We start from the raw sequence: 17,133 nt of genomic DNA, 5'->3' as shown, positions 1-17,133 counted from the left end.
AATTAATGAATTAAACACGTTAGCAGGTGCTAAGTAACAAGAGGACTGCATTTCTAATTAAAAATAAATAAAACCCAAGTACTAACTTTGAAGCCAACTGGAGATTGTGGTGTCATCGTGTTTCATCCTCTCCTTCTCAGGATTAGCCAGTGCTTCAATTATGCAATCTTTGCTGAGGCTAAGGAGGAATTCTTCCCCAAACATAATTACATGCAGTATTAAGCATTTAATTATTTTGCTTTGTAAATTTAACAATATTTTGAGACACCTGGCATACACTACTACTTGTGATATTATAGCAGAAACCTAAAACGATGAACACTTCAGGAATATATCTTTGTGCTTCCGAAGTGTTTTGAGTTCTTGTTCACTCAAATTCCTTTTTCTCACACACCTTTAACCACAACTCAAACAGGATAAAGCAAAGAACAAGGAACACCCTTAGGAGTATTTACTCCTCTTCTGTCAAAAGCTACAGCTCCCTAAATCTATGACACATGGCCAAATGAGCAGTCAAATACGGCTTGGCTCTTAATGATTACACTAACAGCAGTTCATGAGTCTGAATATTTAGAAATTTACAATATATGATAAAGGGATTACTACTACTGTGCTACAATGGCAGGATGATTTTTTTTTTTAAAAAAAAAAATGCTTTCAATTATTCAATTTGTGCAAGGAGTAGGCCTGGGCAATATGGTGACAGATTGTTGAAAACCAGCTTTAAATCCACACGTGATAACCCATTCAAAATATTTGCCCAGATGGTAAACCATTCAAAGCCAGAGGATGCTTTTGTCTCAGCACTCCCCTGCCTCCCGCAGAGGGCAGCAAATCACAGAGCAGGCGCAGGCCAGGAACTTTCATCTGGCTAGAAAGCAGCTTGCTCAGCTGAGCTGTTTAAGAGGCACCCCTGTACCACAAAGGCGCTTGCTCAGCTGAGGCAATGATTCTCATTGGAGCAGTAAAAAAAAAAAACTTGTGTAAGATATAACCATTGGGTAACTAGCAGTTCTAGGAAGTTAGCAAAAGGATACATGCCAAGACATCATAGTTCAAGGAAGTGAGGTATTTCAATGAGTCGACAACAGGGGTGATTAAATTATCATACTTCTGTATCTGAGACAAAATCTGAAAAAGAGTGAAAATGAGTTTCCCAAGTATAAGAAGAAGCCAGAAGTCCTTAAAAACTCTTAAAAGAAACTACTGTTATGGTTTTCAATCTGAAGAAAAAACAAGTAAATAATGAAACTTCATGCACACATCTGTACAGTGGTACCCCGCAAGACGAATGCCTCGCAAGACGGAAAACCCGCAAGACGAAAGGGTTTTCTGTTTTGGAGGCGCTTCGCAAGACGAATTTCCCTATGGGCTTGCTTCGCAAGACGAAAGCCCATAGGGAAATGCTGGCGGTCGGGAGCAAAGACTTTTGCCCACAGCCGGCCTTCAGAAGAGGACCTCTTCTGAAGGCCGGCGGGGGGCAAAAGTCTTTGCTCCCCCCCGCCTGCCTTCCCCCCGCCTGCCCCGGGCGATCTTAAAATGCTGGCGGGCGGGAGCGAAACGTTCGCTGCCGACCTCCAGCATTTTAAAATCTCCCCGTGTCCCGGGGAGATCTTAAAATGCTGGGGGTCGGGAGCGTTCGCTGCCGACCCCCAGCATTTTAAAACGCTGTTCCGAAGCGGGGGGCGGGAACATCTGCCCCAGCCGCCCCACTTCGGAACGCTGTTCCGAAGGGGGGAGGGGGGGCGGGAACATCTGCCCCATCCGCCCCACTTCGGAACGCTGTTCCGAAGGGGGGAGGGGGGGCGGGAACAGCTGCCCCATCCGCCCCACTTCGGAACGCTGTTCCGAAGGGGGGAGGGGGGGCGGGAACAGCTGCCCCATCCGCCCCACTTCGGAACGCTGTTCCGAAGGGGGGAGGGGGGCGGGAACAGCTGCCCCATCCGCCCCACTTCGGAACGCTGTTCCGAAGGGGGGAGGGGGGGCGGGAACAGCTGCCCCATCCGCCCCACTTCGGAACGCTGTTCCGAAGGGGGGAGGGGGGCGGGAACAGCTGCCCCATCCGCCCCACTTCGGAACGCTGTTCCGAAGGGGGGAGGGGAGGCGGGAACAGCTGCCCCATCCGCCCCACTTCGGAACGCTGTTCCGAAGGGGGGAGGGGGGCGGGGACACCTGGCCCATCCGCCCCACTTCGGAAAGCTGTTCCGAAGTGGGGCGGGGGGGCGGGGACACCTGGCCCATCCGCCCCACTTCGGAAAGCTGTTCCAAAGTGGGGTGGGGGGGCGGGGACACCTGCCCCAGCCACCCCACTTCGGAAAGCTGTTCCGAAGTGGGGCGGGGACACCTGCCCCAGCCGCCCCACTTCGGAAACCTGTTCCGAAGCGGGGCGGGGGGGCGGGAACACCTTCTGAAGGCGGGCAGGGGGCAAAAGTCTTTGTCCCCCCTGCCTGCCTTCCCAGGGGCTTTTAAATCGCCCCGGACAGCGGAGAAGTCCTCCGCTGTCTGGGGCGATTTTAAAATGCCGCCCGCCAGCATTTTAAGATCGCCCCGGACAGCGGAGAATTCCTCCGCTGTCCCGGGGTTTTTTAAAATGCTGGGGGTGGGAAGAAAAGCCCTTGTCCCCCCCCCCAGCCTTCAGAAGAGGTCCGGGGACAGACTGTCTCCGGACCTGGTCTGAAGGTGGTTTCCCTAGGAACGCATTAATTGATTTTCAATGCATTCCTATGGGAAACCGTGCATCGCAAGACGAAAAAACCGCAAGACGAAGAGACTTGCGGAACGAATTAATTTCGTCTTGCGAGGCACCACTGTATTAATGTGTGCACTTTTCCTAACGTATTATATGAGAAGAGCCCTGCTGGATTAAGCCAATGGCCCATCTAGTCCAGCTTCCTTTTCTCAAAGTGGGCAACTGGACGCCTATGGGAATCTCATAAGCAGAACCTGAGCACAACAGCACTCTCCTCACTTGTAATTCCCTGCAGCTGGTATTCAGGGGCATACAGCCTCCAAAAGTGGAAGCAGAGCTAAGCCATCGCGGCTAGTAGGCATTTACAGCCTCATCTGCCATGAATTTGTCTCACTCCCTTTTAAATCGATCCAGGTTGACAGCCATTGCTACATACTGTGGGAGTGAATATAGGGTCTTTGAAGAAGCACCTTTTCCCCCCGTCCTGACAACACAGTTTTACTGGATTGCCTCAATTTCTAGCATTTTAGAGGGAAATTATCCATTTTCTCCACACCATGCATAATACTATATACCTCTACCACGTCCCACCACCCCCACCCCCATATCAAACACATTTTAAAATATTCAACTTGTTTTTCGGAATAAGGTAACTTAAATGGGGCTACTAGAAAAGCAAAGGTAGTCAATACTTATCTTGCCACATACATAATCAAATAAAATGGTTGGGTTGCTGTGGCTCAGTTTTCCTATTTGTCTTCCAGATGGCTTTACGTTTTCCTTGGTTAGACGCCTACAAGAGTACATTCACATTTTAGTTCCTCTCTTTGCAGTCTTATATTCACATTTTTCTAGTCACGGCTTTAGATTAATCTAGTTTCCTGTAAATGTAGATAGACCTTCCCAATTCCCCCAGGGAAAACTCATGTTACAGGCAACTTTCACATACGATTTCTGTATTCAGCTTGGAACAGAGGATATAAAATACAAATAGGCAAACTGTAATGAATTAACGCTCTGGGGCAGAAAAGATTCAACAAGGTTTGTAAAGCTAGTGTATTTTCATTTTATTTAAGCTGCATTCTTTAAAATAGCACAGTCCCAACAGCTAAATTTTCTGACACACCTACTACTCCTATGGTAACCACCTGTACCCAGGGTCCTAGCCAACACATTTCCTTATGGGGTGGGATAATTACTCTCTTCATGGAGCAAGCTTCCATGCATGAAAAAGGAGCTGTGTTCGTGAAAGGACCCATTCCATGAATCAAATTCTCCTTCTGTAAATGGAAACTTCTTCGTGTACAGTAATTTATCTAACCATATAATGAAACTGATTTAATATTAAATTGTAGAAGTCTTGTCAGCCTGCCCAGCTTTCTAAGTTAAGGCAGTATTGTTTGTTAAATATAAATTACAGTTTAGGAAGTTTTATTTAAACACGGTATTACTTGGTAATAGCAGGTAGCATTTCAATCCAATACTTAGGCTGCAATCCTAAGGATACTAATCGTGGGAGCCAGCTTCATGGAACCCAATGGGACTCACTGCCCTGCTACAATTTGTTCTATAGTCTCGTCAACATTCCCCAGGAGAAAACAAGTTTCAACATAACTTACTTCATAATGTATTTGGCTCGGTCAATTGTCTGAGCTTTAACTCTCACCAGTAGTGGGTGGCTATTGTATGTTTCATTCTTCCACTGTCCATAGAGGCGATACCTATAGGAGGTTCCAAGAAATCAAAATATGTATTTAATGCCTCTCTTAGATAATTTGATGAAGAAATTCTGATGCCACATAGTTTTTACGGGTAATTACTCACCGATACTGGTATGGAAATGTTTTAAACATCCCCCAGAGTTCCTCAGACATGCATGCATTACAATCCATCAAAGAAAGAGAAGGAAGCAAAACCTGGTCGGTGATACTCAGCAAACAGCTGAATAACAACTCCTGAAAGAAAGGAAAGGAGCTATCTTATTTGAAGGCAAAATCAAAGGGTAGACATTCTACAACTTTATGAAGCAAAGTCTATGGCTACTAGTTTTACATTTTAAAAAAGGATTAAATTCTGTCAATTTTCTGTTATATATTTTTGAATTTAAAAAACAACATGGCTTTAAACCATTAAAATATGACAATATACAGAAGCTGCTGTTGCAGTACATTTCTATGCCACCTTCCCACTAGACTTGTGAAGAAAACAAAACAGCAAAAATTAATGAAGTCACTGTGGCAACAGTGGGGTCATCTGGTTTTATTTTTTAAAGACAGGTGTTAAGTGTCTACAGTCCCATTATTCCAAGGGAGAAGGTTCACCACAGTCTTACTAGGCACTACTAAATCAGGATACATTTGTCCTACTTGACCAATCACCTGCTTTTTCTATTCAGGCAACCAGGTAGAAAAGCTGTACAGTGGTGTCTCGCAAGACGAAAAGAATCCGTTCTGTGATTCTCTTCGTCTAGCGGTTTTTTCGTCTTGCGAAGCAAGCCCACTGACGGATTAGCGCTATTAGTGGCTTTTAGCGGCTTATTGGATCAGCTGATAAGCGGCTTAGCGGCTTAGGAAAAGGGGGGGAAGGGGGAAAAACCCGCAGGAACTCGCAATACATTTTCGTCTTGCGAAGCAAGCCCATAGGAGATTTGTTTTGCGAAGCACCTCCAAAACGGAAAACTCTATCGTCTAGCGAGTTTTCCGTCTTGCGAGGCATTCATCTTGCGGGGCACCACTGTATTTGGCAGCTATGACATGTGATGTACAATAGGAATAGACATTGGGGAAAGTGGGGGGGGGGGAGGCAAGAAAGGTTGGTGCATATATAACATCCTCCCACATCCCCTCACCCTGTTGGCGAACTGCTCTAATAACGCAAGCTCTGAAAACTTTCTGCACTGAAATGAATGGACATTGTATGTGAATATCTCAGTGCACATTTGAGGCCACACAAGTGTTTGGGTCTTCAACAGTACACTTGAGCCCTGGAAGCTAGAGAGGCTTTAGAAGAATTGTGCCTCTTGCTTACTTTGAAATAGTAGTATGCCACACTTCAGGGTGAAGCCCATCTAAAGTATCTTACAACATTAAAAATGTTAATACAACAAATAAATTACTATTATTATAGAAACAAAGAAGTAAAACATATTCAAAGCTTTTGAAACCTTCCTTGGGCTTCCAAGACAGCTAGAGGGCAGGCTACAGGATCAACACTGAGTTGCAGCTTTTATTATAGCTGTTCCACCTTTAAGCCGCATTACATAGACTATCCAGATATATGGTGGTCATTTCTGCCACACTTATAATCAGGATTGGAAGGGGGGGGGAGAGAATCAAGAATACATTTTAAAACAGCTCACCATTTTCTCTTTTTCCTCTTGCTTGCCTGCATCTGCTTGGTGCTAAAAACAACAACGAACAATCAAATACTACTAAAATGCAATGGTTTCATATCAAAGACAATCTTGAGCAAGTCAGGTTATTCCCCTTCCCAAGTGCAGGGATTAGCTGAGCTAGAGCAAGGTCTGCAAAATTGGATTCCTTGGTCCTCTGCTGCTGAAGAGAAAGTGGGGTACTGAATAAGGTGAATACAAAGCTGAGTAGTAAGGAGAAGATCTCTTTACTGCTGAACTCAGGAGGGGAATGGTGTTGCTCCAGCCACAACTGTCTGTAGCAGTTCTCCAGAGTATGAACAACCACAAATGTCTGGACACTCTTGTAAGTATACTTCCCTCCCTTTAGAAGCCAATAGCCAAGTTGGGCTTAATACTAAACCAGTTTAGAGTTACATGAATGGGCCTTGGGTTTGTGAATTCCCTCCTTCCCTCTGACAAGACAGCAAGAAAATTAGAAGAATCTCCTTTCTGTTTTCAACTAATAATTATAAATTAACCTATGGTTAATTACTTTAAGTAAGGTATGTTGACACACACTAGGATCAAACTGTAATTTAAGACATGACTTCTTGTTGTTAAAAAAATATATACAGTTTTAAATAACCAGAGCCTGCAGTTTTGACATAACAAGCAAACTCTGATTAGTTTAATCCAGGAACAGATGCTTCCAATCTCCTTTCTGTGGAAGCGCACCAAAGGAGAGGTTCATCTACTCTTAAATAATGTGTGAACTGCAACCTTGTCACTTTGAACTGTGCTTAACATGTTTGCAATTGAACACTTCAGACATTTTACCATTACTGGGGGGTGGGGGTGGAATCAAGTCTCAACAGTATGCTTGATGCTTTCTGCAAAAGATATTGTGCCATGCAAGTGATATTTACAGAGACATTTGTCAAAAACTTCCAAGGATTTAGATTTGCAAGTGCTTATCCAAGTAGTTAACAGATGCTTAAAAACTTGCAAGTGTTAGAAGACATATTTTACTGTACTTTCCATGGAAAGTACTGTGAATATTTTCAGCTGTTTAACAAGGAAATTACACAGGGCACTTTTCTGTAAGAAAAGGGTCAACATTTTCTCTCAATGGATTGGCAACAGTACATTATTTGTACAAACAACTTCTTATAAAATAATCCCAAAGAAACACTCCAAAATACAAATGGCATGAAAGCTTCATTTTGGTAGCTGTTTACATGCTCTTTGTTTTGTTTTGTTTTTTTAGTCAGTCGGAAATAGCATTTTAAAACCATGGAAGTGTGCATTGCTCACAATTTACAACTGAAAAGATGAAAAGTAAAATATGGAGTAGCAGGTTAGGGAAAGAATAAGTGTTACAAGACTTACAGACATCTTGTTACTAAACTTCCTATATCCCAAACATCTACTAAAGTTCAATTTTTTTTAGAGCACAGTTGCCAACATTATACATTAGCATTACTAGAGGAGAGCAGGTGTGGGCCTCTGGTTTGTAAACTCCCTTCCCCAAGCCCTTCTTTGCACATGGCAATTAAAAACTTCCAGTCATTTTCTTTGTAGCAAATCATAATTTGCTATCCAAATCTGGAAGACCTGAACATGTATACATAGCTGCACTTCAATTACCCAGGCCCTGGTATCCTCTCATTTGGATTACTTCAATATGTTGTATATGAGGCCGTCTTTAAAACAGTATGGAAACTTTAGCTCACAATCCTGCTGCCATACTCTGAACTAACTAGGACTGGGCATTAAAAAACACATTATGCTGAAGTTCAGTCATCTCCAGCAGCTTCCATTCCATATCTGGGCCCAATCTGAAGTGCTTGCCTTTATCTTTCAGGATCTTTGGGGTTTGATGCTACAGTAACCAAGCAATGAAGGGCTCTAAAGGACTTCAGGGCAGTTCAAAATCACCTCTTACCGCATGTGCCAATTCAGATCCTGACATCTTCTCCAGAGAACTTTTTAAAATCCTGTTTTAAGTATTATTGTTTTACTCTACACGTCTTGTTTTTTAGGCTGCATCATTTTTTATTGTTACTTTCTATGCTACTATCACGTAATCTTTAGCTAGTTGTATTTTATCTTGTAAGTTTGCCAAGGAATCTTTCGTTATAAAATAGCTTATAAAGGCTGTAAGTAATTGTTTCTTATTTGTGTTTAATAAGAAATATATTCTCCTATCCTTATTCAACTTTCAGAACGCTAACACCTTTCACTTTAAATAGGGACAAGATTAGGCCATCAACAGTTTCCTTTTAAAATCTTTTCAGGAGCTCTTTGATCTCCCACATATGCATGCTAATATGTACAAAGCTACAAAATATACTTCTGTAGGGCACAGAAACAGTTTTTGGGAAATTTTGTTCATTAACTATAAGGTAACCAACCTCTTTCATAAATGCTTTTCCAAGACGCACTACTTTTGCAAACAATATGGGGTCATGAGAGAGATGTGGGCCAAGGTAACAAAGCATGTTGATCACTTCCTTTCTTAAATCTTCAAAACTTTCTACTTGCTTGGGTGCTCTCTTGTTTTGCAATGGAAGAATTGGTGTCCCTTTGGCACCTTTGGGTACTCCAACCCTGTAAATGAGAGGCAGGTTTTACAGTTAGGAGCAGTAGAAGTTGCTGTTTACCGAGCCAGACCATTGGTCCATCTAGCTCAGTATTGCTTACACTGACTGGTAGCAGTTCTCCAGGGTGTCAGGCAGGGGATATTCAGAGATTCCAGTGATTGAACCTGGGTCCTTCGGCATGCAAAGTAGCTATGGCCCTTCCACAGTTTATACAATGCACTTTAAACATATCAAAGTACTTTCTTCTACAGTTTCTGTGCATTACTTGTAATTGCCACATCCGTGCACTTGTCAGATTTCCTCCATATAGTGCACAACCAACCCCAAAATAGAGGACCTAGTGAATATTAGGCACAGGGATATGCATTCAGTAAGCAACTTCTGCAGACAATTTCCATGTAGCACAAGAGGTGCAGGTATAGAATGAATTTTTTAAAAAATACACCAGACCAAGCAAAAATATTACAACAAAAAAATCATACTGTGAAAAAGCTTTTCTGCCAAGACCTTTTCAGCAACACTGCTATCGTTGCCTACTAAGGGACAGTGTGACTGAGCAGGATTTTTCTCTTTCTTTTGGATCTCTTTCCATCCACCTGCCCCCTTCTATGGCTTTACACATTAGGAGAATAGAAGGTCTGAAACTAGGCCCTAACACAGACAATGCCTACCTAAGTATTAGTACATTTGTTTTCATTTTAAGACTTGGCATCCCTAAACAACAAGCAGCCTCATTGGCCTCCTAGCTTTGGGCACCATGTGTGAGCTTTTAGAAAGTTTATAAACATTTCCTAACATCTCCACAGATGAATCAAAGGTTAAGAAGAGCTCATTTCAATCAATCACAGCCAGATTTATGCATGGTTAGCTTGTACAAATATTCTCAGTGCACATATCATCTATTCAATTTCTTTACCTTCGGTAGAGAGGTTCAATCATCACATGAAGAAGCTGACAAAGAGCAACAGCAATAGGTTTGTGTGAAGTTGCATAAAATGGAGGCATCTGATCCATAATGTTTTGTGCATGTTGCCAGTCACCAATTTTTAACATTGCTTCTAATAAGCCCAGTTTCTGGTTATCAGGTGGCTGAAAAGATAAGCAGGCATGCAAGGTTGTTTAGTGCAGAAAAACTTTTTATCCTCCCAAGGTAAGAGGAAGAACTACCGTACCCATGCTTTCTATGTACATTTGCATCTCTTACATACATGATAACTGGGAGGAAATATTAGGGCTGTCACTTGTTTAAAGGAAATCATAGCTGATTAATAGCATATGAAAAAGTAATGAGTTTTAATCAATTAAAGCTGCAACCAGACTTCCAGTGAGACAAGATGGCAAGCGTCACTGCTGCAAGGAGCTCCTAAGGACCGCCAGCACCAACTGCGCTGACTAGTTGGTCCCCACACTGCCACCGCTGGGGGGGGGGGACCAGGGTGCTCGGCTTGACAGCTAGGGAAGCTGTGCGGAACCCACAGCCCACCCCCCCTGTGGCCTCGACCACGCAGGGACCAGCAGCACCCTGATAAGGGGTCTGGAGGCCTCCGGAGTCAAGAAGAAAACAAAGCAAAGAGCAACAAGGAGCCCCACCCCCAGTTGAGCACCAGCCTCTGAATATACAAATAAAAACATCAAATATCTATATACATATATCTCCCCATCAATTCTCAATAGTGTGTGTGTATTCATATTCTTGTCTTTTATCTCCTAACTTGAATCCACAATACACGATATTTTTTCTCTTCCTTTTCCTTCTTTTAATGACAATCCTGTTAAGCCTTTAAATTTTTAATTCTTCATGGTATTTACATACATGATGCGTACATAAACACCATGAAACCACACATTGCCTTCCTACAAGAAGTATACAATCCACCCAAAGGAAGCAAACTCCTGAGCGAACCCCGCTTCAGTCAACAATGGGTGGCACCTGACTCAGAAAAGGCCAGCGGAGTAAGCCTAATACTCAGTAGAGACCTAAATTTTAAAGCCACAAGTGCTAAAAGACAAAAAAAAGGAAGACTCGTTTTTCCTAAAGCGCTATGTACTAGATGGCAAAACAAAAGCAACAATTGGCTCCATATATGTCCCAAACACAAAACAACTAGAGTTCATCCAGAAAACACTAAACAAATTCCTCTCCTTCTCCGAAGGAGAAGCAATCCCCCTGGCCAACCTTCCTCAGATGGAAACCACAAACACTTAGAGACGCCTACAAACTACTGAAAATGCTAAAAAAACATAGGCCTTTATTGACATCTAGGGAGAAAAGAACCCAAGAGACTCCAACCACACATTCCAGTCTGGATGCCACAGCACAATGTCCAGAATGGAGAGCATTCTGCTCACACAACGCCTGATCCCCCTGGAAGAAACAACAAACACTGGTAACATTAAAATCACAGACCACACCCCAGTAGAAGCTACCCTCAAAATAGGAGAGGAAGCGCAAACTACCCCATCATGGTCTTTCAGACCCATCCTAACCACAAACCAACTAGCTAGAGAGCCTCTTGAAAACTCTCCAAAAATACTTTAAGGACAATGATGTGGATGACATAACAACTCCCCTCCTCTGGGACACAATGAAAGCAGACATCTCCTCCTGACAGCAGAGGGACATGAAAAAGGGATGGCATTCACAATATACAAAATACTGCTCCAAAATCCCACAAACCCCCTTGATGCAATCAAAGAATAATAGGAGCACAACAGACTATGAAATTAACCCCATCCAATGGACTAGAATGTGGTCTAAACCTCCTTTTAAGTCCATATCAGCCAAAAGAAGGGAACTCACTCAAACTCACCTACAGGTGATACTTAACACCACAGAAACTGGTACTGATACGCCAAGGCCTCACTTCCACATGTGTTGGGAATGCCCTAAAATCCAACATTTCAGGACAGCATCCTACAAGAGGTATGCAAAATAACTAAACAGGTATTAGAACTCACCCTAGAACTGGCCCTACTGAACATCTTCCAAGATCATAATGGCCACTCACATTATACAGAGCTTATAACCCTCCTACTCTCAGCAGCCAGAAGCCTCATAGTCAGACACTGGAGGGACCTGTCAGGTTTAAACACGAACCAATGATATAAAATTGTATGGGAAACGGCCTTACTAGAAAAGCTAACCAATAAGCTGAAACTGACATGGGGACAAATAGAAAAGAATGCCTTCACCCCAGTATGGCTCCCCTTTTTCACATACACAGCCCAACAAGAAGACAAGAATCCACCAACAGCATACAAATCAATCTGGCATACCTGACCCAACACGTCCTTCCCCACTCACAAATGCAAACAAATCCCACTGCAGACAACTACACCCTGCACCCCAATACCTCTCACTACCAAGAAAATGTAATAAACCAATAGAAAGAACCTACCCAGTTGATGCTGACACAAAACCCCACAGGCACACTATACAGTGGTGCCCCGCAAGACGAGTGCCTCGCAAGACAAAAAAACTCGCTAGACGAAAGAGTTTTCTGTTTTTTGAGTCGTTCCGCAAGACGAATTTCCCTATGGGCTTGCTTCGCAAGACGAAACGTCTTGCGAGTTTGTTTCCTTTTTCTTAAAGCCGCTAAGCCGTTAATAGCCGCTAATAGCCGTGCTTCGCAAGGCGAAAAAACCGCAAGACAAAGAGACTCGCGGAACGGATTAATTTCGTCTTGCAAGGCACCACTGTACAAAAGAATATAAGCCTCCCCACCCCACCCCACCTCTCCCCTCTCTTCTTCCCCAACCTTATACTGTACTCAACACCAAGGACTCATAACAAATGTAACTGATCTGTAAGAAAGACTATACAACCTGAAAAAAGAGGCAAGGCATGTTCTTTTGTAAACCAAGAAAATCTTTAATAAAAATGTATTTAAAAAAAAAAAAGCTGCAGCCCTATGGTCACTGGGAGGATGTTTCAGACCTCCCTCTCCGAGTGTAGAGAGAAATTTGCCATCAGTGAAATCTGATCTTGTGAAGCTGCTCCCTGCTGCTATGGAAACCTTCACATCCCTTGCTTTACCAACATCAGAGCTTTAACCTCAACAGAAGTATAAAGAAGGCTTGGCTGAGGGCAGACTGGAAAAATGATCCCTGATATGGCCACAAAATGGAGGAAACATACCAGTCCTGGAGCTGGCATATTTATTCTTCCCTTCCACTGTTTCCAATGGGAGCAATACTGCTAAAGGAAAAATCAAAACCTTGGAAAGAGGATCAATACTGCCACTTTGTTCCTGCTTTTCCTCTGCTGCCACAAACCCAGTAGTGTGTTTGGGGAAACTGGATTGTCCACCTTTGGTTCTCCCCATCCTGCTTGTTGAATTGCTCTGTAATGCTGTGAACACCCGCACAGTGGTTTTGAAAACCATACAAAACTCTTCCCCTCCCCCACTCAGTATTGTCAACTATGTCTCACTGACAGCAGCTCTGTCTCAGGTCATTCCTTCCTCATTATCTGCTACCTGATCCTTTTAACTAGAAATTTGACTTTTGTCATTCTGCATGAAAAATATATGCTACGCCACACAGTCTCTTTAGAAATCTTTTTTTTTTTTTAAAAAAGATGAATATAGAAAACAGATAAACAGATATAAATACTGAATTTGAACTGTTCATTCTAGTCACAGAGTTTGGGTTTAATGGGCACACAGCTTAACAGATTTGTCCAAGAGCTCTGAATTAGTTACAAGTGCTTTTGTTTTTCAACAGCTGCATATTCCCCCCCCCCCCATCTCTCAGCAAAATAGATTTCTGTAACTGCAAAAAAATGTGCTATTTAACTAAAGTTCTGCTCAACTGAGATGTCTGGATATCTGTGCTAGATTTACAACTCTAAATATCCTTAGAACTTACTTTTTCTGTTTTCTCCTCTTCCTTTTCCTTTTCCTTCTCTTTCTCTTCAGTCTTTTCGGAAGACAATACAACCACTGTGAGTTTCCTCACAATTAGTTTGGCTTCTCCAATTTCTCGTTTATGTTCTTCAATAATAGTGTTGTCTGCTGGAAGAAGCTAAAGAGACAATTTGGAGATTCTTATAAATAAAGGTGTTTTACTTAATTGTGAATAAAGATGCCTACTGTAATCCTCAGTAAAACTCCCCAAAACAGATACCGTATTTTTCGCTCTATAACACGCACCCGACCATAACACGCACATAGTTTTTAGAGGAAAATCCGTAGGCATGCCACTCATAGGCATTCCCTCCATAACATGCACAGACATTTCCCCTTACTTTTTAGGAGGAAAAAAGTGAGTGTTATGGTGCAAAAAATACGGTACTTGAAATACTGGAGCTGAAGATTACGAGATTGAGAACAAGTATTGTGTCTCTGGGCTATATCCTTACCCCTCCGCCCACATGTGCCCACTTTCAAGTACATATATGGTTTATTAGTGTCAGTTCCTCATGATGTCTGAGCCAGAAACCAGTTTAAGCCAGGGTGGATAAAAATCAATGTGTTTTTTTTAAAAAAATAATCATTTTTTTATTTAAATGGCATTTTTTATTTAGGGTGAGGCAGGGCAGATTGATGCAGAAAAATTCAATCTCATATTTTATGTAACAAAAATGAGTCAAGTAATATTTTTTTGTTTTATGCATGGCATGACTAATCAATATTATAATAGCAATCACAAGAACCATTAAAGTTAGAAGATAATGAGGATATAGTGACTTGAGTAAAAAAAAAAAGGGTTTTGTATCATTCTGCCCCACCTACGGGGCACTTTGATACACCGGATGGGGCACTTTGATACAAAGCATAAATTATATGAGAATCGTAATTATTTACAATTTTTTTTAAAAAAAACCTTTTTTATTGTGAGAAATCAGCCTTACCATTTGTTACTCAAAACCTAAATTATGTAGCAAAACAAAGTGTTTCACACATATCATAGACTTTATGGCAGGTTTTCTTAACAAAACATCAAAACCTCTCTTAATCTTTCCCCAAGACCTATCCATTAAAAAAAAACTTTGCAAAAACTTAAGTATAAGAACTCACATTAGGTAGTCAAAAAAATAGTAATTTAAACAAAATGCTTACAAAAAATAAGATAATAACATTTAGCTTCTATTGCACATTATATCCACTGAAGTCAATAGAAAAAGTATAAAGAGATGATATTTGAGATGTGCCCTTAGAGAAATTTGTTTTTCGCAACTGCAAAACAACATCCCTGAAATCAACGCTTGCCTTATCTTCTACAATGGGGAAGACAAACATACAAGATCCTAGTTTTCTCCTGAGATATGACACTGAGATAAACTTACCATAACCAACTAGATGAACAGTCTAGAATGCAAATGTGCACAGAAATTAGCAATGAGATACTGTTGTTGTTTTTGTAAGCCACAAGTAACAATCTCAATAAAAATAATTCATATGAGCAGTTTTCACTTCAAGAAAAATAACTTACATGGACATAAAGGTCTTCCAAATCTATCAGATTGCTTTGCAAAAGTACTGCAGCAACTCGATACAAAGAAACAGGTGTCTCTCCATTTGGCTCCTAAAAAGAAAAGGCTAGCTTTAGAAAGTCAGTTCAGAGTGTTACAGAACATTAGAGGGTCCTCCATTTTAAAAGAAAGGTAAAGAGGGCGGAGGTTTAACAGAGAAGGCATCTCCCATGCAAGAACTTGCACAGTCGTGCAATAAATCAGTTGTTATATTACCACTGCTTTTAAAAAAAGTCTAAGCGCTTAATCTTCTGACAGTTCAATTTTCCTCAATTTTCTGTAATAACTTCTATAATATGGAGTTTCTCCCAAATTAGCCTAGTGTGACTGCAAAAAACATAGATCCATTGGAGGGGGGATCACAAGAGGGGAAGAACAGAACAAAGAAGATTACGTTCTCCTCTCCCTATACCCACGTTTTTCATCTCCTCCGCAGAGCCAGTTATGGTGACAGCTGCCCCTCTGCTTGAGCCAGAAACTGGCTTCAGAGGCAAAATGGTATTGTGATGAAGATAAGGATCAGCCATCACAGGGACTTGTCAGGCTCAGAAGATAAACAACCTTCACCACGGGAGAAAGATGAGCTCATCTCCCAAGTACAAAGCACTCAAATCCTAGCAATGCCAACACTGGGGAGGGAGGAGTTTGCTTCATCTCCCTTTTGGCACTTCCAAACATATTGTAGGTTGGGGTGAGAATGTGATGAGAGAATGCACGGTATGATGTCCTCTGTGACAATTTCACATGGTTTGATGCTTAAAACTATTCAGCACTGATTTGCAATCTTACTGCAAAATCACTCCATTAAATATGTATTAAATTTATCTCAATGTACAAATTTTCAAAACATTTTATTCTAATATAAGCATTTTAAAATGTATTTTTGTACTGTTTATAAAGACAAGAACTGTATAAAACAATTTGAAGGAGTGGAAAACACAAAGGATATTTATAAACTGATCTGCATAGTAGCTCATTAAGAAGCATGAACATTTAAGGCTATGAGGCTCATTAAAACCTTAGGTCCAAGTAAACAAAATGTTAGCCATGATTACCTTTTCACAGTCAGCTCAATGAGGCTTAAGTACAACTAACTGGATCCAACACAAAATTATTTCGACTAATGTTTCGTATTAAGAAAATAAGCATCAGGTAACTGAAAAACACACTAATACCAATGAATTTTAGACTACTAATACCTGCATTACCTGATAAAACTTAAATTTGAATCCAAGGATATGGCAGAGTGTTTGAGGTTCACACATGTACATGTAAGATTCTATCAAAGGTACAAAGAATTCATCATACTCTGGCCTGCATTCATAGACTTCTAAAATAATATCCAACACTCTGTTGGGATCAAGGTTGAAACACCCTACAAAAAAAAAGATTTAAAAAGTTATCACTGCCTAAGGCAACTAAAACAACCCTTTTAGCTGTATCAGAAAATGTTTTCTATCAATTCTAAACAGAAATTTATTAACTGTATTCATAATTAGGCACACCAATATCAGTACATTTACAGGAATATGGAATTTGCCCTATGTCTTTACAGGACTAGATATAAGAATTAAGGGTTGTTTCTGACCAATTTAAGTTTCAGCTGGCCTATTCAGAGTGTGACTTAGGTCAGATACCACACTTAGAAACTATAGAGACATGGCCAAAATTTCAGTTGGGCTGAATGTTCAAAACCAGACAACATTCTTTTTTGGGGAGCAAGTGTTTATAAATTAAAATTAGCATTGGGTTAAATCCAAGACATATCATAGCTATCCAGGAAAAATGTCAAACATGCCAGTGTATTCGCCTTACCTATTAAAGATTTGATATTTTCTAAGATCAGTTCACTAGTGATATTGCCAGATAAATCTTGGCCCAGTTCAGCAATCAGTTTTGCATAACCTTCATTCTCTTCTCTTAATAAATTGAATTTCTGTTGCTTATAACTACAGAAATAAGAATAAAGAACAAAAATAACATGTTGACATTTTTAAATTAAAGCCGTACTTAC

The 17,133-nt window shown here is 41.2% G+C and overlaps 1 protein-coding gene across 4 annotated transcripts in view; it reads right to left on the bottom strand.

The window, feature by feature from the left end:
- Positions 1-17,133, bottom strand: part of LOC308579171 (THO complex subunit 2-like) — a 67,153-nt gene that overhangs the window by 23,810 nt on the left and 26,210 nt on the right. For all 4 annotated transcript variants that reach the window (XM_081179982.1, XM_081179981.1, XM_081179984.1 and 1 more), the window contains exons 7-18: positions 16,935-17,068; positions 16,328-16,494; positions 15,080-15,172; positions 13,514-13,669; positions 9,561-9,733; positions 8,456-8,651; positions 6,048-6,089; positions 4,514-4,644; positions 4,309-4,410; positions 3,398-3,482; positions 1,038-1,131; positions 87-167 (exon numbers count right to left, since the gene is read on the bottom strand). In XM_081179982.1, coding sequence (XP_081036108.1) covers positions 87-167; positions 1,038-1,131; positions 3,398-3,482; positions 4,309-4,410; positions 4,514-4,644; positions 6,048-6,089; positions 8,456-8,651; positions 9,561-9,733; positions 13,514-13,669; positions 15,080-15,172; positions 16,328-16,494; positions 16,935-17,068 — 1,454 coding nt within the window. The remainder of the gene's footprint in view (positions 1-86; positions 168-1,037; positions 1,132-3,397; positions 3,483-4,308; positions 4,411-4,513; positions 4,645-6,047; positions 6,090-8,455; positions 8,652-9,560; positions 9,734-13,513; positions 13,670-15,079; positions 15,173-16,327; positions 16,495-16,934; positions 17,069-17,133) is intronic.

This window comes from Podarcis bocagei (assembly GCF_964188305.1).
Source record: "Podarcis bocagei genome assembly, chromosome: Z".
Lineage (NCBI taxonomy): Eukaryota > Metazoa > Chordata > Lepidosauria > Squamata > Lacertidae > Podarcis > Podarcis bocagei.
The sequence above is the reverse complement of the archived record's forward strand: the minus strand, read 5'-3'. Positions and strand labels throughout refer to the sequence as shown.